Below are 25,074 nucleotides of genomic sequence, written 5' to 3' on the forward strand. Positions count from 1 at the left end.
CCTTTTAACCTCCACTTTTTGTGCTATTGTTGTCATATATTTTAAATTTGCTTAAGTTAAAAACCTCCCAATAAATTGGTATAATTTTTGCTTAAGAGACATTTGCTTTCCAATGACATTAAGAAATGAAATGTAGTGTCTTTTTAATTTTATATTTACTATTATATATCCAGTTTTCTCCATTTCCTTTCAACCTGAAAAACTTTTAGCTTCTCTTTTAATTCAAGACAACTGGTGGTAAATTCTCTCAGCTTTTGTTTATCTCAAACTGTCTTTATTTCATCTTAATTTTTGCTGCATATAGAATTCTGGATTGAGAGGGTTGCTTTTGCTTTTTCTTTTGGTGCTTTAAAGATATCGTTCCGTTGTCCTCTGGCCTGCATTGTTTGATGAGAAGTAGCTGCATTTATACATCATTCCTCTGTATGTAACATGTCTGTTTCCTTCTGGCTGTTTTCAAGATTTTCTCCTTATCTTTGATTTTTCAGCACTTTGATTCTACTAGGCCTGGTTGAATTTTTCTTTTATTTATGCTGCTTAGAGTTTTCTGAGCTTCTTGTAAACTTATGGGAGCTTATGTTTTAACCAAATTTGGGAAACGTTTCGTTATTATATCCTCAAATATTTTTTCTGACCTATTCTCTTTCTTTTCTCCTCCTAAGACATCACCTGTCCATATGTTAGACTACAAAATATTGACCTACAGAACAGTGAATCTCTGCACACTTTTCCAATATTTTTTCTCTGTCATGAAGATTGGACAATTTATATTTATCTATACGCACATAAATTGAACATGCTTTTATCATTTTCAATCTATGGTTAGGCCCATCCAGTGAGTTTTTTATTTCATACATTGTACTTCTCAGTTCTAGAATTCCCAATTGGTTCTTTTAGCAATTTCTATTTTTCTTCTGACAAACCTTATTTTTAAATTCATTGTGACCATTGTGCATGCTATGTTGCTGATAGTCTTTTTTTTTTTCTACTTCTTCTTCTTTTAGACCTGTGTGTTTTATTCTGGTAAGCAGTTAATTTATTGGTGGTTCAGCTTGATCCAGACTGGTTTCTGGACTTTGACATCATGGGTCTAGAGTAGCCTTTACTCTTTAACTGAGTAAGGGCCTCAGGCGTGGCCTTCCCGAGGGCTCATTTGATATTCAGGATGTTCAGCTGCTGTTTTTGAGGACCGAAACTTCTGGCAGGTAGAACTCCTATGCCTTCCAGCACTACAAGCTCTGCAATCTCTGGAATTTCTGTTCAATTTAGCAGCTGCTTACTGCCAGGTCTTGCAGAGTATCGACCTACATACGCATAGCTTAGCATTTGGCCAAAGACTTAAGTGGACGCTATGCAGATTTTTGAAGCTCTTTCTCTGCACAGTTCTCTACTCTTTCTGATACCCTGTCCTCCAAATTGCAGCTGCCTAAGAAACCCTGAGCTTCAAGCAGGGCTCTGTTACTCAATGAGACCTTCAATCATGTTCTGGGTGTATTCCACCTCCCCTCATCCTCAGCTGCAGTTTGGAAAATGACCTCAGGAGAAAACTGAGGCGACCCTGGTGCTCTCCCCACACTTCCCCCCTTTCAGGGATCACAGTCCAATCCTCCTGTTGTTGCCTGGTATCTGCAAACCATGGCCTCATGCATTTTGCCCGTATTTACAGTTGTTTACAGTGGGAGGGCTAGACTGGTACCAGTTACTCCATCATGCCTAGAAATGGAAATAAGTTGCCAAGAGGTTCCTTTTCTTATCTTTTAAAATCTTTACTTCTGTGATTTACAAACATCATCACATGTAGGTTATACTTTATAAATTTTATCCAAACTTTAAAACAAGAAAAACCACACAGATTTAAAATAGGAACACAGATTTTGAAATAGCTTGATTTAAAAAAAAAATCATTTTGAACAATGCAGCACAATGGAAAGGTCTTCTTCTGACTGTGCTTCAAATGCTACCTTCTGCCACGTCAGCACACAACTCGCTGGATGCTGGGGTTTAAAATCCATTTGGCAAACCCAGTTGAGAAATAGATGTGTAATGTTAATACAAGCATTTTAAAAATGCATGCTTTTCACTCATCTATACATATATTTTTGTCTCCTTCAACCCCTCTACTTCCTTGGAGCTTACAAATTATTGCACTTGCCATAAGCCATAATCCTGATAATAAAAATACCAGCAGGATGTACTTGAAATGTAACCTGAGTTTTATTTTTTTAAAAAAAGTGAACGTTTCAACAAAGCCAGAAGACAATAATTACAGACAGAAGAAAAAGAACATGAAATGTTGGGTTTTCTATGCAGGTAGCTGAATGATGTACATGAGGACATGTGTGCATTATATTTACTCAAAGTTGCTTTCTCTTAAATTGTCCCTAATGAGGCAAGTATGTTTTGTGTCTAGGTTGCCTGCTGCTGTATGGAGAGAGAATTTAGGATCTGAAACGTGTCAGAGAATAAGTGTAAAATTGTGTTTGGGTAGCTAAAGAGCAAAGGAAATTGATAGAATCAGGTAACTCCTCACCACGTACAGGATACAGAATGAACACGCTGATAGAGCTCACACAAGGTCCTTTTTTACCTGGTTCCCTGCCCCGCCATCCTTATTGCTCATGACACCTGAATTCCAGACACGCTGAAATTCTTTCAGAAGCCCAGAAATACTTGGCACGTTCCCCTTTTGCTTGGGAAGCTCCTGCTCTCCTTTGGAGGCCCACCCAGTTCAAGGACTACCTCTCTCCGGGTAGTATTAACTTTTCTCTGAGCCCGAGAGCCCTACAGAGGTTTCTAGCACAAAATTGGCATCACATCAGGACACTGGGGTGTTTGCAAGTGGAAGGAGGTAGGATCTAGAGATGTTGATCTTGGTGAGTTTTTTCCTCCGGCCCTTCTATAATATATGCACTTTCTCTTGGTCATTTGGGAGTAGAACTGATGTAGGAGGCATAAAATGAGAAAGAGTATATTTCAGGATTTTTTTTTTTTTTACTTCCAAAATATGCTCTCGAGAATCAAAAAGGAAGGCCTGAGATGGTATATTACAGTAGAAATGGAAATGCAGTGGAGGGAGAGCAAGAGGACTGGAGGAGGTTGCCTGGGTGGGGTGGAGAGGTCAGTGTCTCACTGAGGGCTGCTAGAGGGACGCGCAGCCACACTGGGAGGCTGCCTGGCCTCACCCTGCACGGCACCTGGGGGCAGCTCCTGGAAGCCAGGAAGCAGAGACGGTGCCTGTAGGCTGGCCACAGTTGGCTGGAGCCTCCAATGTTGTGCTGGAGTTTTGCACGGGCTTCAGAGCGCAGGGACAAGCCCTATTCCCGTGCTATTAAGTAGCACATTCACTTCCGTTAGTTGGCTTATCTGAGACAAGATAAAGAACTTGCCCCAGAATGTAAAGTCAACATACTGCTTCCTTCTTTGAGAATGCTTTTCCTAACATGCAATGCACAAAGTGGTCTACAGGTCACACTTTAAATTGTAATCCTGATGGTAATTACAGTGTGGTACATAGCTGGTGCTTAATGATTGTATTTATTTTGTGAAATAGTTTTTGCAAGAATGGATTGACCTTTAGAACAATCATAACAGGACTCAGGCCTTCTTGGGAGAGTAGTTCCCGCTCCTCAGCAGTAATCACCTTCTTCTCTTAACAAGTCCTTCATTCTATCTATCTATCTATCTATCTATCTAATATATCTAATAATATATTATTTGTTCAAACATGAATTCGATTAGTCTGTAAGACAAAATTGAATGTCCCCTCTTAAGTTCTTGCCTGCCCATCCTCCTACAGCCTGGACATAGTAAACATTTACTCCATGAATCAATTAATTAATCTTGCTACTTAGGGATTACTATGGGTTAAGTTGTCTTCTCCCAAAATTCATACGTAGAAGTCCTAAATCCCAGTACCTTAGAATATGACTTTATTTGGAAATAGGATGCAATTATTTAAGGTAAGATGAGGTCATACTGGAATAGGGTGAACCCTAATCCAATATGACTGATGGCCTTACGAAAAGGGGGAACTTGGACACAGACATGCACACAGGGAGAACGCCAGGGGGACGTGAAGGAAGACATTGAGATGATGCCTTTATGAGAATATGAATGCCAAAGATTGCCCACAAGCCATCAGAAGCTACGGGAGAGGCCTAGAACAGATTCTCCACACAGCCCTCAGGAAAAACAACTCCGCTGACACCTGGATTTCAGACTTGCAGCCTCTAGAATTGAGAGACAATACATTTCTGTTGTTTATGCCATCTAGTTTGTCATATTTTGTACAGCAGCCCTAGAAAACTACACAGGGATATATTGCTGTATACTTTGTCCATATCCCACAAGTGGGGTATAACATATATTATTACACATATCATTTCCAACTCCCTTTTTCTTCATCCTGTAATGTGTGGATATCCTTCCTTTCCAGCTCCTTCGATTCTACTTCATTTTTTTGTACCCCATAAACATGTACAATTATGTGTCACTTATTAAAAAAATTTTTTAATGGACATATAGTATGGACTCATCCTTTCTCTGTTTAAATGTTATTTCCCTTTATTATGTTCATATGTTAGGCTTTCATGCTACAGCAGTATTAGGTTTTCATGCAGTTGACTTTGTCCTTGGTGGCTTCTGGGTTTTATTCTTGTTTAGAAAGATCTTTCCCGCTCCAATGTTATAAAGATGGATGCATTTCTATGACATTTTTCCTTTTTAAAATAATAAACCCACCTGGAATGTGTTTAGTTAGTTTAAGGTATAAAATAAAGATTTGATTTTTTCCCCAGCCAATTTTTCTAATGCCATATGTCAAATAATACTTACTTTCTTTCATTGATCTGAAATTCCACATTTATCACATTTATCTGAAATTCCACATTTATCATGGACTAAATGTCCATGTATACAGAAATGTGTTTCTGAACTCTTATTTTGGTGCCAGTTGTACACTCCTGCATGAAAACCAACAGAAATATTATCTTTAACTGATATATAGTATGATATCTCTCATGATTTTATTTTGATAGTGGAATTTATAGTGTTTCTTTTTCTGTGTGTGTATGGCCCACCTCAATATATTATTTGGTATACAAACATTATATATTTTGTGTACATATCTATATGCTAGTTTTAAAGCATAATGATAATGTACAGAAATATTATAACCAGAAAATTAACATTAATAAAATTAAATAAAATCAATAAAATTAAAATAATTTTAATGATTTTTCAAATAATATTAACTATTACAATATACTTAAATAATATATTAGTTACATATTTAAATAATTGTAATATAACTACATAATATACTTATATAAAATTTATAAAAACATAAACACATAATGATAATTAACAATCAAATTTAATAACATTTATCAACTTTATTTAGATTTCACCGTGCACCCATGTGTGTATGTATATTACCTCTATGCAATTTTGTCATATGTGTAGATTCATGTGAATACCATTCCAGTTAAATACATCACAAGGACCCTGCACACTACCCTTTTATAGCCACAGCCAGGTCTCTCCCTCTCACCCTTTGTAACCATTGGCAACCACTAATTCACTCTCCATCTCTATCATGTTGTTGTTTCAAGAAGCTCTATTAACAAAATTATACAATATGTGGCCTTTAGAGGTGGGCTCTTTCCACTCAGCATAATTCTCTTGAGATCCATCCAAGTTGTGTGCATCGACAGCTCATTTCTCTTTATTGCTGAGGAGTTAATTCTGTGATATGGATGTACCATAGTTTGCTTATCCACTCACCTGGTGGAGGCATTTGATTTGTTTCCAGTGCCTGACTATTATGAATAGAGCTGCTATGAACATCTGTGTACAAGTTTTTTGTGAATATAAGTTTTAATTTCTCTAGGATAAATGCCTAAGAGTACAATTGCTGAATTGTATGGTACGCGCATGTTTATTTTTATTTTTTTAATTTATATTTTTAATTAAAAACAATTTTTTTTTTAGACATGAAGTTTCACTATGTTTCCCAGGCTGGCCTCAAACTCCTAGGCTCAAGAGATCCTCCCACCTCAGCCTCCAAAGTAGCCAGAACCATACGTGTGCACCACCACGCTCAGCACATGTTTAGTTTTATAAGAAACTACTTTCTCATATACATAAGCATGTTTAACAGTATTTTGCTTAGTATTGCTAGTAGTATTTGTGTTCTATAAAAATGGTATTGTACTGTATGTAGTCTTCTGGGACTTACTTTTTTACCTACCATTAGGTTTCTATTCATAAGATTTCTCCATGTTGTTTCATGTAGCTATAGTTCATTCATTCTCATTGCTGTATAAATTTTAAATTTTATTAATATATTACTGTACACAGTCAATGAAGGAATAAATTACACTGTTTTGTCAACAAGTGTGGTATTTGTATGCAGTTTCTTTGGGCATATTCTTAAGAATGGGGGTGCTGACTTTTAAGGACTTTGAATGTTCAACTTTCAGATGAAACATCAAACAGCTAACCAAAGTGGTTATACTACTTCATACTTCCACCAGCAATGTTTAAGAATTCCTTCTTCCCAGCACTTTGGGAGGCTGAGGCAGGAGGATAACTTGAGCCCAGGAGTTCAAGATTAGCTTGGTCAACATAGCAAAACCTGTCTCTACAAAAATAAAAAACTTAGTTGGGCATGGTGATATGCACCTGTAGTCCTAGCTACTCGGGAGGCTGAGGCAGGAAGATTACTGGAGTCCAGGAGTTGGGGGCTGCAGTGAGCTATGATCAGGCCTCTGCACTCCAGCCTGGGTGATAGACTCTGGCTCAGAAAAAAAAAAAAGAAAGAAAGAAAAGAGTTCCTTCTAATCCACACCTTCTCAAACCTTAAGTATTATTCGACCTCTTAATTTTTTGTCAATGTAGTAGGTTATGATTTTCCTATCTCAATTTTTTTTTTTTAGTTATTTATCTTTATTTATTCTGAACTATACCCACAGGTTTCCTGGTTATCCATCTTGCAGATGGAATATCATGGGTCTTCTCAGCCTCCATAATCATGTGAGCCAATTCCCCTAATAAATCCCCTCTCATACATCTATTATCTATTTATCTATCTATCTATCGATCTGTCTCCTACTGCTTCTGTTTCTCTGGAGAACTCTGACTGATATTGCTACTTTATAGTCAATTTGTCATGTTGAAAAAATAAATCCAATTGTAGTTAGTTTGGAAAATGTATGAAATCAACAGGTTATTTTGAGAGTTCCATTCAGGGATATGGCATATTTCTGTATCTGTTTCTATCTTCCTTTATCACATTCAGTAAAATTTTAAGTTGACTAGCCATTTGGTATGATATTTCTCATCCGCAATACTGGGAAAAGCATTCTTCTGCCTCAAGGAATGACCAGGAGGGTGGAGACTGACTGTCAAATGAGAAGCACATGCCTGGCTGGTGTTACATGTTCTACAAAGGTCAAATATTACTGCTGCTATTGTTTGCTATGATTATTTGCAAACATCTTGAACTGATTCTTACTATTTTTCCTTAAGTATTTTATTGCAAAAATGAGATCCTTTTGTTGATCCGTTGCATTTTCTAATTGGCTTGTACAGGAGAAACTAACTGATTTGTATATCTTCATCATGCAGTTAGCGTCATTACATACCACTTCCCTGACAAAAACCACAAGGTTGCAAATCATGACAAATTTTGTCTTTTTCTTTTCTATAATAAAATTTATATCTATCAATATTACCATAGGGTTAAAAAAACTATAAATCAACTATAGCATTCTCTTGCAATTCCACTTTCTGGTTTCAATAGCAGGTTTTGCTGGCCCTATAGAATGAATTGGGAAGGTCCCAATATTTCTATACTATATTGTAAATAAAATAGAGGGATAAACTATTTTAAAGTTTCAACAGATTTTGTCAAATGTTCTCTATTATATGGTTTTGGAGAATGGGACACTTTCAAAATCTTCTGGGGCTTGTTAATCTATTCAAAATGTTTACTATTCCTGAGTCATTTGTATTAACTTATATTTTATTATATAAATATATTATCACAGATGGCAAAGTAAATATTTTTTCTTTAGCAGACAAACATAAGTGTTGTTTCTCTGAGCCCTTTTAGCACAAATTCATTGAATTGCCAGGATAGGTGAATATCACTTTGACTAATATAGAAGCCTATATTCAAAATCTACTTCTTCCAAAATTGTGTTGATGCTTATCTATTATGAAATGAAGGTGAATATTCATTCATTGGATATTTATAAGAGGCTACCCTGTGCAGTGCTCTTCTAGGCTTGGGAGATGCCTTTCAGTGGTGACATGGCAGACACTGACCCCTGCCTTGTGGACTGGCTGGTCTAGCCAAGAAGGAGGGGAGGAGCAGTCAATAAACACATCCGATGCCTGTACGTGCGAATTCAAATAGTGCCAGGAAGGGGACAGAGAGTGCTGGGTGGGCTGTGTAGGAGAGCCAAAATCCCAGCTGGGCTCAGCTCTCTGGTTCAGTCCCATCATTTTGGCTGCCCTCTTAGTTCCCTGAGGCTTTAATATAGACTTTCTGTAAATATTTGTCCATCTTTCCTAGACGTCCCCTGAAGGTTGGTCCAATTTTCCTGGCCTGCTGTGAGCAACAAGCAGAAATGTGAGGGACTTTTCTGGATCCGCCCACCACATTTCTAGCTTCTTCTATCACATTTTCACGTCTTTATTTTTATGCCCTACATTCTGAAGGAATTCCTCAATTTGATCATCTAGATTGCTAATTTTGCCCCTCTTTGTGTTTTTAAAAAATGTGCTACCCATCATGTTTCCCACTGTCAAGAATTCTTTACTCTTGCTCATTTATTTCTTTTCCATGGCAATTTTATGGATGGGCTGGTCGGGTGGGTCTCTCTGAGGATAACAATGATGATTTTTAATGTCACTGTCTGTGTTCTGCATTAGCTCATTTTTCTCAGAGAGGAAACACTCACTTGGGTGGCGTTTGCTTTCCTTTCATGCTACCAGTTCTGAAAAATCCAGGGACTTTTGACTGTAATATAGGTTCGTACTTAGAACTACAGATGGCGACCAGAGGTTCCTAAATGTGACTGCACGGCAGAATTACCAAAGAAAATCTTTAAAAACGTTGGTGCCGGGGCCTGGTCCCCATGCCTAATTGGTCTGGAGCGAGGCCTGGGCATCGCTTGGGCATGAGAAGTTCCTCTGGCAACCCTGATGCGCAACCAGTGCAGCCAGCGTTAATGAGCAATAGTCGCAATTACCAGCGTGGGACTTGGAGTGTTGGTCCTGGATGCAGGGACTTGGCGGCCATGTTCCTTCCAACTTCCCCGGGATCACAGCATGGCTCATGACCCCAGGCCTGCTCTCTCAGATTTTGCGTATTCTCGAGGGATCTGCTTTTAAAAACTCACTTTTTAAAAATTGTCCTTGCCTACTTAACTCTATAATGTATTTTCTTGTATTTGTTAGACTTTCCCACTAATCCACTCTCATCAGCTTTATATCTTCCTGATATCACTCAGTATCTTCTGAGATATCTTTTTTTGTCTTCTGAAGAGAGTTCCCTAGTTTCCCGGCACAACTATACATTTATTCTTTTTTAAAAATCATCTGTCTTTTTATTTATTTATTTTTAGAGAGAGGGTCTCACTCTGTTACCCAGGCTGGAGTGCAGTGGCCTGATCATAGTTTATTGCAACTTCAAACTCCTGGGCTCAAGTGATGCTCCTGCCTCAGCCTCCTGAGCAGCTGGACTACAGGTGCATGCCACCATACCCAGCCCAATTTTTAAAATTTTTTTTGTAGAGACGGGGATCTCACTATGTTGCCCAGGCTGGTTTTGAACTCCTGGCCTCAGGTGATCCTTCCACCTTTCAAAGTGCTGGGATTACAGGTCTGAACTACCACTCCTGACCCATCTGTCTTTTTAAGGGGAATTTAGTTTGGAGAAATGGAGAAAAAAGGTGCTCAGGCAGGCATTTTATAATATAAATCTTATCTCTCCAGAATTTTTATTTCTGGGATTAAGTACATTATCATAGATTCAAATTATCCAATTATTAGTCAATTACTTTTATTTAAATTTTCACAGCTCTATATTTTGGTACTGTTTGGATGAATGTTAGGCCATATTAATTAATGGATAGCATTTGTGTCTAATTTTACGAATTTCAAATTTCTTATGCTTTTTTTTTAAGGGCAATCACAAGAGTAAATACGGAACAGATGCTGTCAGGTTAAAGTGCTGTGGAACATGATTCTCACTTATTTCATAATTATTTATAAAGCAAGCATCAATCATCAAAGGTGCTAATTGTTGGTATATGAAAGCTGGAAGCAATCTTGATAATTGTCACACTCAATCCTCTACATTTCTCAGTGGGAAAGTAACACCAAGAGCCTCTTCTCTGCACTCTATTTACACTCTATCTCTAGGTGTAATCTCTTCAACACATAGCTCTAAATCACAGGTGCCTCGTGACATCGGGCATCCCTGCCTCTAGTGCTGGCCTCTCTTATCCCATCCAGATTTCGATACTCCATTGCCACTTGCCATCTCCATGTGATATCAAACAGGCACCTCACACTTAACGTGGCTTATACTGAGCTTTGTGTTTTCTCCTCCAAACCTGTTCTTCTCTAAGCCATTGACTAACTCTTTGGTGTCATGTGGATTCATTTCTTTTCTCCTTTAAACATCCAACCCCTTGACCATGGAAGATGTACTTCCAACTTGTCCACATTTGTCTATCTACCTTTGGATCTAAGCCACCTCCTAATTTATCACCTCTCCTGCTCCCACTGTGCTCGGAATGCATTTTTCATCTATTAAAAGGGAAAATCAGATCCTCTCATCTCATGCTGCTGCTGGGGACAGCCCATGGTTTTCCGTTGCACTTGGGGCAAATGCAGAGATGAAGCCCTGCCTGCTGTCCACTCTGCCCCCTCCCTCGTGCAGCCACTTTCTCCTCCACCCCAGACTGACGTCTCCAGCTGAGCCCCTCCCCTGGTCTCAGACTCGTGCACAGCTGCCTGCCCACTCTCCACTCCCACAGGCTGGTGGGCACCTCCCATCTGCCTCACTCCCTGTCCTCCTGACACTGTAGATGGCAACTTGTTTTTGTCTGCGAGGCCACCCTCACCTCCTTTCTTGCATACCCCACACTCAGTCCAATAGCATATTCCGCGTGCTCTAAGTAGGCCATGTCCCACCTCCACCATGGCCACCCAGCCTGAGCCACCATCCCCTCCAGGATCACTGCAGTGGCTGCTCACTACGACCTCTCCCTGTTTCCATCCTGGCCTTTCTACATTCACGTCGCGCTGCAGCAGGGGTGATCTCTGAAAACCTGAGTGCAGTCAATGATGCCTCTGCTCAAAATCCTCCCAAGGCTTTCCCCTCTCACTTAAAAGCCCAAATCCTCACCAGGATCCACAAGGCCCGACATGACCCCACTCTGGCACACGTTTCTGATCTCCCACTCAGCTCTGGCCACTCCGGCCTCCTTGCTGGGAACTCCTGCACCCTCGGGCCCGTGTTGTTTCTTCCCCAGATGTCTGTACTGCTTGTGTCCTGAGGTCTCTGCTTACTGCTGCTGGGGAGACCCCCGCTGACTGTCCTATCTGCAGTCACAGGAGCACATCCTTCCTGGCCCCGTTCCCTGTGTCCCTTCATTTCCTGAGCCCTCTCTGTTGGGATTCCCACAGGAGGACTCAGGGCTCCAGAAAGTAGTGACCTGGTGTTCCCCAAGTGTCCTCACCACCTCAAGCACAAGGCCCTGGAGTTAGAGGTTTCTGAATGAACTCGAAACAGAGGCCTTACCCCTGTTTCTTAAGCATTCTGAGATTTCTCCTTCTTGGGGGCCTTTCTACAGAGCTGTTCCCTCTGCCTGGAAGGTTCTTCCACCCCATCTTGTCAGGTTCCAACTCAAGTTCCCCCTCTTTGGAAAGGTCTCTCTTCGTCATTCCTGAAACCCTCTGGGGTCCACTGTTGACTCTCTGGAGGGTCTCATGATTTTGTGCCTAGTTGCTGCAGCTCCCCGAGGATGTCTCCCGTCCTCCACTATTCTCCGTATCCCCAGGGCCTAGGACAGGGCCAGGCGCACAACAGGTGATGAATAATAGTATATACCAAACAAGGATGATTACAGTGATTTGCCTGGGGCCGAGCAGCGCCCCGTGGTCCAGATGGCCAGAACACATGAGAGCCTTGGCCTTGCCCGGCCAGTCAGGAATCTGAGGGTTTAGTGGGCAGAACACATCTGAGCTCAAAACCCCTGCAAAGTCGGGTGGATCACATAGCGTGGAGACCTGCTGTGAGGTGAGTTGAGGCTCTATCGCAAATACTGAGTTTGGATTGGTAAAGAGCAGGTGGGGAAAGATTCCAGGTTTAAGGAGCAGTGTGACTCACGGAATCTTGGAACCTCAGCGCGGAATGTAGATGGGATGTGGAGGCCTGTTCTGAGGAGGGTGAGGAGATCACTCGCCCTGGGGCTGGGCTGGGACTAGGGAGGGGCAGAATTAAATCAGCACGTTGGTGCCAATTCCCCTCCCAGCCTCAAGGGACCTCTGCCTGAGGAGTCAGCATCTGACTTTGTAAGCAACGGGGGACTCCTGGAAGCTCCAGGGTAAGGAAATGAAACAAAGGGGTCAAGTAGTTACTTTGGCAACGGCAAGGAGACTGGGAGGCTCTGGGACAAACCTGGGGGCACCTGTGAAGACAGCAGGCCACTGTGGGAATGGAGGGAGCCGGCAGGGCTCAGGCGTCACTGGGTGGGCTGACAGAGGAGAACATGGTGTCAGGCACAGGGCAGGGGGAGCCGTGGCCCTTCACTTGCTATTTGTACTCAGTTTGGGATGCCACCGGTCCACATGAAAGCTCATTCCCTCCCTGAAAGTGCAGATACTTCAGCCAAACCTTTCTCTGATCTGGGCCTCCACACCTCAAAATTGTACCTCTGTGACTGGGGGGAAGGGAGGGACTCCATATGTGGCCTGTAATATTTTCTTAGTACCTGTCACTATGCCCTGACACTGGATTCTGGTAAATACTGTGGACTGCAGCAGAGCTGCCCTAGAGATGTGAAAGCCAGGCATAACTGGGCAGGGGTAAGCCAGGGTGCAGGAGGTGAGGGCCAGTCCGAGAGAGGGTGGTGGGGGCACCTAAGTGATTTGAGCCAAGCTAGGGAAATGACTTGTTAGCAGGCACATGAAGGAGGAGCCCCGGTCCAGGGCCCACCCACAGCCATGGCCTCCCAGGCAAGAAATTCCTGCTTCCCAGCTCAGTACTTCTCAAGTGGGAGGCAGACAGTCACAGCTGTAGTACATCTGTGGGATCTTTCTGCAGAAGTGGGGGAGTCCCCACTCTTTTTTCTGGGCCAAGTTTGTTCTGGCATCACCCATTTTTCACCCGCCTCTCTCTGACACCCCATGAATACGGAGGGGAGCCCTCTGCCCCACATTCTGCCTGCTGTCCTGATCCGCCCCTCCCCAGCAACCATCCTCCATTCCTGGGCTGTTTGGGTCATAGCCGCCACCTCAGCCACCTCAGAACTACAGCACAAAAGGGACATTTTGGTCTTCGTGGTTTCCCAGGGAGGGAAAAAGAGACTCAAATGCCTGCAGACCAATGCCTGTCTTTGCTACAGTGAAACAGTCTTTCTTTCCATGGAAAAGGAAAAAAAAAAAAGAAAGAAAAAAAATCCTTATTTAGTGGTGTAAGGAAAGGCAGTGATGATCATAGAAAGGAAACAGTCTACTTCATCCAAGAACTGAATCTTAAAGCAGGTGGGTAGTAGGGTAGGGCAGGTCATAGAGGCAATGTGGAACTGCCTTTCACAGGGCCTCCCCCCTTTCACGGGGTTTCCCCAGAACCAGATGTGCTCCGTGAATAAGACTTAAAAACGGGAGCATTGATATGCCGCGCCTCCTTCGGACTTTGACTCCAGTTGGTACCAAGAGGAAGTTCCTATTCCGGAGTCCCCCGAGACCCTCTCCCCATCCCGGACCAGGCAGGTCTGGCCCTGGAAAAGCGCGCGGGCTGCCCGGGACTGCAGGGCCCTTTCTCTCGCAGTCCGCAGTTTTCTCTCAGCTACCGGCGGCAGCGCGCGCGTTTTCAGTGTTTTGGGACCGAACTGACGCTTCTGGGAAACGAAACTAAACCCCTCGAAAGTTTCCAGCTCTGGCTCTTCTCGTTTCGCGGTGTCCGGCGTGTCTGAGTCGGGGCGCGGGGCGCGGGGCGAGGGCGGAGCGGGTGGGCGGCGCGAGCGAGGACAGGCGGGCTCTGCGCCCGTGGCTCCCTGCCCGGCCGCGCCCTGCCGGACTGCGGACGGGCGGCGGGAGCCGGACGCGGGCTGGGCGCGCTGGGCGGGGCGGGCCGGCCGCGCGGCGCGCTGACCGCGGTCTCCGTGTGCTCCGCAGGCAGGGAGCCCGCGCCGCCGCGGGCGATGATCACCTAAGAGGCTGGCGCGGGTGGGCGTGAGTGGCGGAGGAGCCCGGCGCGGCGACACGCGGCCATGGAGCGGGAGCCGGCGGCGGCCGACGAGCCCGGACCCCCGGGACGGCGGCGGCGGCGGCGGCGCCGGCGCCGGGAAAGCAGGACGCGCACGGTGCGCTCCAACCTGCTGCCGCCCCCGGGCGCCGAGGACCCCGCGGCGGGCGCGGCCAAGGGCGAGCGGTGGCGGCGCGTGTGCGCCCAGCAGCTGGCCGACAACCGTCTCAAGACCACCAAATACACGCTGCTGTCCTTCCTGCCCAAGAACCTGTTCGAGCAGTTCCACCGCCTGGCCAACGTGTACTTCGTCTTCATCGCGCTGCTCAACTTCGTGCCGGCGGTGAACGCCTTCCAGCCCGGCCTGGCGCTGGCGCCGGTGCTCTTCATCCTGGCCGTCACGGCTTTCAAGGACCTGTGGGAGGACTACAGCCGCCACCGCTCGGACCACGAGATCAACCACCTGGGCTGCCTCGTCTTCAGCAGGTGAGTCTGGCGAGCGGGGCGGGCGAGCGCGGAGTGGGCGCAGGGCCGGGGCGCTCCCGGGAACTTGGTGTTGGGCGCGGTGTGAGTGGCACGGGACAGGGATGCTTGAGGAACGGCTTGACTCGGGGCGGAGGGCCGGGCCGCGCGGGACCGGTGCCGGGTGAAGGCACTACGCCGCCAAGGGCCCTCTGCGCCGGGCCGCGACTGACGGATGCCCTAGATGGCGGGGCGCGCGGCGATTCCCTGTCCCGTCCCGGACTGTTCCTCTGACTCCGCGTCTGAGCCAGAATGATCCCAGGGCTGAAATCTGGCGGCTGCTGGGCATCCTCATCCCCACAGCTCCCGCCCGAAGTAAAAGGGAGGGAAATCCAAAACAGGGCACCATCGTCTGAAGTTCCTGCCTCAGCCTGGCCAGGCACCGTGGACTGGGATGTTTAACAACCGACTCAGGAATATAAAGCTCAGTATTAGATGACAGCTTGTCTTGGGAAAACAGAGTGGAACTACCACCAAGTTGTGATGGGCCCGACACAGATCAGATAGAAGGGCAGTGGTAGTAACAGCAGCGTCCTTCCACTGACGTGAGCTCATACAATTTTCTTAATATTAAATATTAACCTGTTTCCGGATGGAAAGAGGCTTTGAGGCATTTGTAAGCTCTGCCACTGGAAGGTTAGTAGCAGGACCTTCCAATGGGCTCCACCTGCTCTGTTTCTCTCTCCCTGTGCTTCCCCAGAGCTGTAGACCCTCAGGCTGGGCTTGTCAGGGATGCCTGCCACCCTTCCTCCTTTATACCCCCACCCCAAGAGAGCCACTTGGCTGGAGACCCATCTTGGAGCTGGATCTAGCAGCCAGTGCCACCTCAAGGTCCCCCTCCTAGGAAGGTGGATGGTCCTAGCCTTTGGCCAAAGCTCAGCCCATTTTTCCCTCCTGTTTCACCTTGCTTGATCCCTCCTGTAGGGACTGAGATGGGCCTCTGAGTAGGAGGACATTAGCATATCGGCTTCCATCATGCATGAGGAGACCCTAGGAAGCCCCCTTGCCCTCTCAGTGGCAATTGTTTCCCCTAAAAGTGTCACATTTGCTTCTGCCTCTTAGGATAGCTTAGATGAAGACTGCGAATATATGTCTCCGCACTTGAGTACCTGTCACCTCCCAGCTACAGTGCAGTGGTTGTGCTTCACATTTACTGTATGTAAAGAGAGAGTCAGCAGAGGTTCACAGAGGTCAAGCAGCTTTCCCAGGTTAACACAGGTGTTATGTAGTGTGCTGGTATTTCGCCTCGGTTTTCCTGACTGCACAGCTTTTCCAATATTCCTGTGCTTTGCTTCGCAAACATATAACAATCACTTGAGGAGCTTCTTAAAAATAACAGTTCTCCAAAGTTTTTGAACCACCAGTTTTTGATTCCTGGGATTGGGCCCAGGAATCTGAGCATTTGATTAGCATGGAGGTGCTTGTTACGTGACGGCCCACACTTTGAGTAACGCCACCCAGCTTGCTCTCCGGAGGTGCCCATCGCCAGCCAGCAAGCGTGACATCGATGGAAATGGGCGGGATTTCCTGGCTCCCCTTCACCAGAAGCTTCAGCAGGGAAGGGAGGGGGCATCCCTTACACAGACACCCTCAGCGTCCCCAGAGTGAGGACTCTGTACCACAGAACCCTGCTGGGGCTCTAGTAGGTTAAGGCTTTGCATGCATACCACTTCCTGTTATTACTGAGCCTATAACTCCTGTAGCCTCCTTTTCAGAAATACTTAGGCATCAGGAAATATAGTTTATTTTCAGTTGGCAAAGCACTTTTAACTCCTTATTTCATTTGATCCTTATAATAACTATCACCCCCATCTTGCAGATGAGAAGACTGAGGCTGGGATCTAAAAGCAGTTCTCTTGACTCCATGACCTAGCAAGGCTTCATGGGACTTTGAAGCCTCAGCTTCCACTTGGACCACACCGGTCCAGGATCCCCTCCCCTTCCACTCTGACCCAGCTGGATTTCTGAGTGCTCAAGTACAGTCCTTGACTCAGGGTGTCTTAATTACCCCTCAGACCCTGTCTTCTTTCCTACTGCAGAAACTGTCAGCATTTTACATTGACTTTCCAACTGCCCTGAGGACAGTCAGCCCAATGCCCCACTTCTGTTCATTGTTCCCTGGGAAGGCAGGTCAAATTCTTCCAGTCCCAGAAAGTCTGAGTTGGTGTTGGCAGGCCCTGGGGATGGAAGTAGGAGGAGGCTGGGTCCCACCCAGAGTTTGCGTGTCCACTGGGTGAGGCCCTGGGCAGGGCTCCTAGCCCAGGGATGGAGGCCCCAGGTCAGGAGAGGCCTCCCAGAGGGCCAGGACCTGGGAAAATGTGATCAGACAAGGGGCTGGGAGGGCAAGTGCTGCAGGTGAGGGAGTGGGGAGTGGGGGACATGGCAAGATCAAGGCATAGAGATGGGGAACAGGTTATAGGGTGTGGCGGTAGGCAGCGGGGCATGGACACGAGGCCCAGGGTCTAGGGGACCTGGCACTGGGACAGTGCAAGAGAAGCCTGGGAAAATGACTTCTGTGTCAGGCCAAAGTCTGTTCAGTGACTTTAGTTTCTGCAGAGAAAATCAGAAGCATGATTGTGAACCGCCAGGGTCTAGTTTGTGATGTGCCTCCTCCAAGTGTGTTTGCTCTAGTTGCTGTGCACGGGTGTTCCCTGCAGGTAGAGCATATGTTAGTGCAGAGTAAGAGCAAACTTTAGGGAGGGACGTCTCACCTGATAACACTGTCCCTAGAGGGTGACTTCTTGGACATTCCTTTGTATTCTGACTTATAGCCTGTAGGGTGTCTCTCATTTGTACTGTTACTTATGTGGTGTATCTCAATGAAATGGTCCTTGGGCCCCCTCTCTATGAGAATCTCTTACAGAGGTTGTTAGAAATGCAGCATCCTAGGCCATGGGTGTTTGAGAAGCAGTCCTCTTGTTTCCTTGTCCAGAGCTCATGTTATCCTCTCATGGATTTTGGACTCTGTTTAGGAAAATCCTCTTGAGCCAGGCAGAGCAGGCTGAGAGAGAGCACTGGGGGATTCTGGGGGTGAGATCCTGCCTGTGGTGCTTGCCCATGGGAAGGACCCCCTCACCCAGCATCTCTAGGAGAATGGGGAGGGTGTGGGAAGGCCCTCTTGGCCATGTAGACCTCCTTGGTGCTGGGAAAAGCTGGCCAGAGAAGCCATCTCCCCCCGGGCCATGGGTGGAAAGAAAGGAGCTGTCTGAGCTCGATCCCCCTTTCACCTCTCCATACACACACTCAGAGTGCGCCCTGGTGGGAGTCCTGGGCGGCCTTAGGCTTCTGTGGGGGGCTTCGACTTATCATGTGCTGACTTGGGTCTCCAGCATGGAGTGTCCAGATGGGACAAGGCAGACACACCAGGCGCTGGGACTGAAGGGGCAGCTGAAGAACCTCAGGGATATTGGCGAGCGGGGCTGGAGGAGTGGGGGGTGGTAAGTTCACCTGGGGAGGGCGGGGGTCCTGGAGGCAGAAAGCATCTATCTATCAGAGGAAGACCGAGGAAATTAAAGAAGAATCTTTCAAGCAAAGGAAGGCACCAGGGAAGGTGCACAGGAGAAAGCACTCTCATCACCATCTTGACAGTAGGGTGAGAGGCAGCACTGACAGTCAGTAGACCGGTGCCCTGCTTCCAGGTGCCCTACTCCCAGGTGCCCTGCCTCCAGGTGCCCTACTCCCAGGTGCCCTGCTTCCAGAGGCCCTCTGCCTTTGGCCTCCATCTTTGCCCCAAACCCTGCCTGGGCTATTGTATCATTTTCTCTATTTTTTCCCTTTTGCTTCCGTACACTTTGTGATGACTCGAATATAATCTTGTTATACCTTTAGTGTCTGTATCTAGAATGGTGAATCCTTTGGGCTCCACACTTGGGTTTGAGTGCGACCTCTTGGTGTCTTTCCATCTTCTGGGAAAACAGGTTGGTGGGGGGGAGCCCTCTGCTTATTTTGGAATTACCCTAACTTTTGTCTCTTCCCTTTCCCTTAGTTCTCACTCATTTTCCCAGTCCACTCGGGTTATCTGTCCAACCTGTGTCCCCTCTGTGTCATGATTTGTTGTTTCGGAAGAGCCTAGCAGATGAGAAGGTGATAGTCTCACTCAACAAAGTCCTCCTTTTGTTTTCTTTTCTGCCAGGTTTTTTATTTCTCCCGTCTCCCTTCTCTCACTTCTCCCTTTGTGTCTTGTTCCCTCTCATTACCGGTGAGGCATGCCTCTTCCCCTGTGGTGCCCTTGGCCCTTGCTAGGGGTATTCCCTCCTCCTCTCCCTCTTACTACAACAGGAGGCCAGCAGCAAAAACACCTTTCCCTGGGAAGCACAGCATCTTTTTTCATTTGAAGGGAAAGATTTGCAAAAGCAGAGACACCAGGACATGACTCGGGCCTTAGAGGATCCTGCCAGTTCTCCTTAAGTAGGATTGTCATCTCCACAAGTATGTGGGGGTATGGGATACTTAAGGAATAATATTTCCACATAGCCATTCACATGTTTTTTGGAAATAATTTTTTTAATTAAAAATTTTTTTTCTTCTATTTCTTCTCCAACTGATCTAATTTTTCTTTTGATACCTGTTAAATCTCATATATTACTGGGCTCTTGAGGCTAGGTTGTAGTGGAAAAAGAATGTTTCTTTCCCTAAAAACTTAGTTACCATCAGAAGGCAGTCTCATTCTTTGGATAGTTGTTTTTTTTTTTTTTTTAACTTGTTAATATGTTAATATGAGCCAAATGTTCCATATGCACAGTTCCTTTTTATCCTCCCAACAATCCTATCATTTTCACATCCCCATTTCACAGATGAGGAAACTGAGGCTTTAAGGCTCAATAGCTTGCCTAAGGTCATGCTATTAGGAGATGGCAGTGCCATGATTGGAGTCCAGATCCATCCTACTCTGACTCCACTTCGGAGTTATTCCCCTACTTGCCATCCCCACCCCAGGAACAATAGGCCTCTTTAAAAAAAATTATTATAGAAAGTTTCACATGTACAGAGATGTGCACATGTAATAAACCTCTGTGTACTATCACCCAGTTTCAGCGGTTAGCAGCTTATGACCAACACTGTATGATCTGTATTCTCAGCCTCTCCCTCCTCTCCTGTTATTTTGAAACAAATGTCAGACATTGTGGCATTTCATGTGTAAATGTTTCTGTATTTGTCTGTGGAAAAGTATGACTCTGTTTTTAAGCTAAACTACAGATGCCATTGGTATACCTAAAGAATTATTATAAATTTCTTAATATTATTAAATGCTTGGTCTGTGTTCAAATTTCTACTTGTCTCATAAATGTATTTTTTTTCCAATTTGTATGTTTGAATGAAATCTAAATAAGAGCTACTTATTGCGATTGGCTGATACATCTTGTAAGTCTCCTTTAGTCTATAGATTTTGGCCTCGAAAACTCCTTTTCTCTATCTCTCTTTTGTCCCTTATAATTTATTTTGAAGAAATTGGGTTATTTGTCCTGTGGGGTTTTCCGTGGCCTGAATCTTGCTGATTACTTTTGTGTGCTATGATGTGACAAGTGTTTTTGTACTGTCATTCCTGTGAAGTGGTAGGTGGGTCTAGACATTTCTCCAGTACTTCATCAGGTTAAGGTTTGAATTTGTTTTTTGGTTAAAACCACATTTTTTAAAAAATTTTTTTAGCCAGTCAAATCAAAACCACATTTATAGGTGGTGTTCTGCACTTCCATCAAGACACACATATGTTCACTCATCCCTCCTTTTGTGATGTTGGCAGTTGTTGACAATCACTGCCTATATCTACTGATTTGTTAGAGGTTGCAAAATGGTGGTGTTCTGATTCTTCCATTCATTATTGGAAGTACTTTTATAAAGACACACTGCCCCTTATCTACTGGCTGGTTTCCCAGTGGTACCACCCATACAAGAAAGGAGAGATAAGTGATTAATGTTGGATCACTAGCATCTTCCGATAGGAACCAATTATCTTTGTAAAATTTTTATACTTTTTGTTTTGAAATAATTTTAGACTCAAAGAAAAGTTGTAAAATGGTACAGATGTCTACCCCTCACCCACCTTCCTCTAATTTTAAGAGTTAACTGTACTGTAATGGTCAAAACTAAGACATTAACGTTAATGCAAAACTATTCATTAAACTACATTCTTTCTTCAGATCCAGTTTCTCCATTAATGCATTCATGAGTTTTGGTCAGTCGTTTTACATGTTGATCTTGTGTCCTGCCACCTTGATGACTCATTTATTATATCTAGTCCTTGTTTGGTGGATTCCTTAGGCTTTTCTATATACAATCATGACATCTGTAAGTAGAGATAGTTTTACTTCTTCCTTTCCAATCTGATACCTTGTATTTCTTTTTATTACCTAATTTACCTAGCTAGAAGCTCCAGTACATGTTTAACAGAAATGGCAAAAATGGTCATCCTTCTCTTGTTCCTGATCTTAGAGGGAAAACGTTATCTTTCACCATGAAGTATGATGCTAGCTGTGGGGTTTTACGGATGCTCTTTTGGAGGTAGAGGAAGTTCCCTTCTATTCCTACTTTGTTGAGTGCTTTTATCAAGAAAGGATGTTAGATTTTGTCAAATGCTTTTTCCACATCTATTGAAATGATCATGTGGCTTTTGTGCTTTATTTTCAAATGTTAAACCAATTTTGCATTCCTGGGATAAATCTTACTTGATCATGGCGTATAATCTGTTTTTATATTTTGCTGGATTCAGTTTACCAGAATTTGTTGAGGAATTTTACATCTGTATTCATATGGGATATTGTGGGGTGTGTGTATGTATGTGTGTGTGTGTATGTATGTGTGTGTGTTTGGTTTTGCTATCAGGAAAATGTTGGTTTCATAGAATGAATTGGGGAGTGTTTCTACTATTCTCTTTTTTGAAAGAATTTGTGAAGAATTGGTATTAATTATTATTAAATGTTCAGAATAATTCGGCTTTGAAGTTAACTTTAGTCTGGGCCTGGGCTTTTCTTTGTGGAGAGTTTAAAGATTCCTAATGCAATCTCTTTGCTTGTTACAGGTCCATTCAGATTTTCTGTTTTTTCTTGTGTCAATTGCGATAGTTGTGTCTTTCTAGGAAATTGTCCATTTCATCTAAGTTATCTTATTTGTTGGAATAGTCTTGCTCATAGTATTCTTTTATAGTATTCTTTCTATTTCTGTAAGGTTGATGGGGATGTATCTTTTTATTATTGATTTTAATACTTTGAGTTTTCTTTTTTTTTTTTTGCTTGGTCAGTCAAGCTAAATATTTCCCAATTTTGCTGATCTTGTCGGAGAACCAACTTTTCGTATTGTTTATTTTTCTCTATTGTTTTCCTATTCTCTATTTAATTTCTACAGGTTTCATCATTCCTGCAAGGGAGGGATCAGGTCGTCTCACTTTGGGGACAGTACTGCCTCTAGATGTGTTGGCAAATATTTGGTTAGCATAGTAACTGGCATTGTCTCTGGTACTTGGCGTTCAGGGGTTGGGCTGCTGTTTGGTATGTGATGCCCATGTTTAGGGCAGTGCCATCCCATGAAGAACTGCCCTTTCCCTAAGATAGGTCAGGTTCTCACAGAAAAGCACTTTTGGAAAAACATTTTTTTTTTTTTTTTTTGAGACATAGCCTCACTGTCAACCCTGGGTAGAGTGCAGTGGTGTCATCATAGTTCACTGCAACCTCAAACTGCTGGACTCAAGCAATCCTCCTACCTTAGCCTCCAGAGTACCTGGGACCATAGGCACACACCACCACGCCTGGCTAATTTTTTCTAGTTTTAATAGAGACGGGGTCTCACTCTTGCTCAGGCTGGTCTCAAACTCCTGAGCTCAAGTGATCCTCCTGCCTGTACCTCCCAGCTTCTAGGATTACAGGCGTGAGCCACCATGCCCAGACTGGAAGAACGTTTTAAAGACAAGGCTTATCCACATTCTGGATTCCTTGACTTGGTTAGATTGAGAAGGGGCTGTGAGTGCCTGTTAAGTTCTTGCCTGACACAGCATGATCTAGCTTACTGTTGAATCCCTGCGACAGGGACGCCCAATGTACTTATTTGTACAAGACTTACCTTGCTATATATAGCACCTTGAAGGAACTTACAGGAAACTTGAGGCTGTTTTGATTTCTGCTTTTTTGGAATATGCCTAGCTTGGCTTTCTATGTTTACTTGTTTTGCATTTTCCCAGAGTACAGTTTGTATGCATTGCAATCCTGCACATACCCTGTGGTTATTTTTACACTGAGGGTACTGTATTTTGGAATACTTTGCCTACCAAACCATTTTTATTAGGTAATAATGAATTCTTTTGCCCATTTTAAATTAATCAGAGACAATTAAAATCCTCTTGTAGGGGGCCTAGGGAAAACTTCCCCTTCACCCTGTGAAGGTTCAACTGACAAAAGGCCTATGAATAGGAAAAAAGGCATGCAAATTTATTTTAGTGTGAGCATGGGGGATTGGAGGAGAATGAATATCCAGTATCCCAATGGGCACAGATGCTTACATACCCTTCTTTTTAGGGGAAAAGGAGATGGGGAAGTGTGGATGATTTTGGAGGGGTAGTAAATTATTTTTAGGGTAATTCAATGGGATTGAAGAACATACAATGGCTTAGGACAAAATCTGTTGGGCCCACAAAACAGACAATGGTTTGTGACAGGTCATTCCAGGTGTGTTAACAGACTTCAGTCTTTCTTCCTGCAATATGAGTTCAGTTAATGAAAACTCAGGAAAAGGACCAGAGGTAAAGGTAATTAATTGTTGTTTTTTTTTTGGTGAGTTGGGACTGTAGGCAATAAGGGAACTTGAGAGAACAACTTCATCCTGTGCTTTGGGAGAGACAGAAGATTGAGAGACAGGAGGGGAGAAAAGTTCAGAGAGACCTGGAGGTTTCTTCAGTTTATCATGTCAAAGTGCCATATTTTGGGGTATCAGTTTCTGAGCCCCAACACCCTCAATGAGGTTGAACCCTTGCCAGCAGTTAGATGCTAGGCAGGATGCGTGTCTCTTCAGCCAGGGTTCTCCTTCGAAGGAGGGAGGATGGAGGGAGGGGAGAAGGGAAGATAGTGGCCTGGGGTGTGCTGTCAACTTAAGGCACACAAGGGTGGGGTGTGGTGCCACAGTCAGGTAAGTATTTGAAAAGGTTAGCTGTACTCATTATCATCACTAATACTGCTGCTATCGCTAGCGTTGTTATTAACATCTTTTGGTCAAAATGTTTGTTCACTTGAAGACACTGAAGTAGATGTACTTCTAAACTCAAAGAAAGAACTGTAGGTGTCTTTTAGCCTAAGTAGTTTTACCATGGGTAAATGTACAGTTTTTGAAAAGCATTTTGAAATACTGAAAATAGCTCCTGAAATCTCATTGCTAACTTATGGACTGCCAAGAATCCAGGGGTACTGTGAGTTGGCTCCAATATCTTCTGAGAAATGGACCTCACTGGAAAAAGCCCTCTGGGAGATAGTAAAATTAAGACATTATTTGTTTAAATTAATAATTTAAAAGGCAGTGCGGTGTGTATTATAAATGCAATTGGATTTGGTAATAACTTTTTTGGGGGGATTTGTTTAAAAGCATGAAATGAGTTTAATTCATTGACCCATTTAGTGATGTCTTTGAATCATTTTTGCTTATCAAGTTATAACAATTAAAAAACTTAAAGTAAGTCTTTGCTTTCCAAAAGGAAAATGCACCTAGACCAGCAGTGGAGAGCTTCCTGGCAGAGATGCGCCGTGCAGGACCTCTCAGGAGGGCGCTTAGTGCCTGCTTTGGAGACCTGTGAGCTTTCCAGTAGTAGGGAACTTCAGATCAGCTCAGGGACCTGCCTGCCTTATTTTTTTCTTCAGCATCAGGTTTTCCTCTGTAGGAACTGTAGGACTTTTCTAGAAGGGCCCCAGGGTGTAAACAGACCTGAGGGCGAGCTAGGTCTGACTAGGCAAGGCCCCCTGCCCCCAAGCTCTGCATGCCTGGAACCTCCGACTGGCTCCCACATCCTCTGTCTGCTTTCCTTATTCTGCATGGAAACTTCTGCCCCTAAAGGAATCCAGTACGTGAGGGGTTAACAGCATGGCAGGAAACCC

General features: G+C 44.3%; 1 protein-coding gene across 1 annotated transcript in view; it reads left to right on the forward strand.

Annotated features, from left to right (window-relative positions):
• Positions 1–14,418: 14,418 nt before the first annotated feature.
• ATP10A (ATPase, class V, type 10A) overlaps positions 14,419–25,074 on the forward strand; it is a 146,787-nt gene continuing 136,131 nt past the window's right edge. The window contains exon 1 of the mRNA XM_012647992.1: positions 14,419–14,974. Coding sequence (XP_012503446.1) covers positions 14,514–14,974 — 461 coding nt within the window. The 5' untranslated portion in view covers positions 14,419–14,513. The remainder of the gene's footprint in view (positions 14,975–25,074) is intronic.

This window comes from Propithecus coquereli, unplaced genomic scaffold, assembly GCF_000956105.1.
Source record: "Propithecus coquereli isolate 6110/MARCELLA unplaced genomic scaffold, Pcoq_1.0 Scaffold28, whole genome shotgun sequence".
In the NCBI taxonomy this organism is placed as follows: domain Eukaryota; kingdom Metazoa; phylum Chordata; class Mammalia; order Primates; family Indriidae; genus Propithecus; species Propithecus coquereli.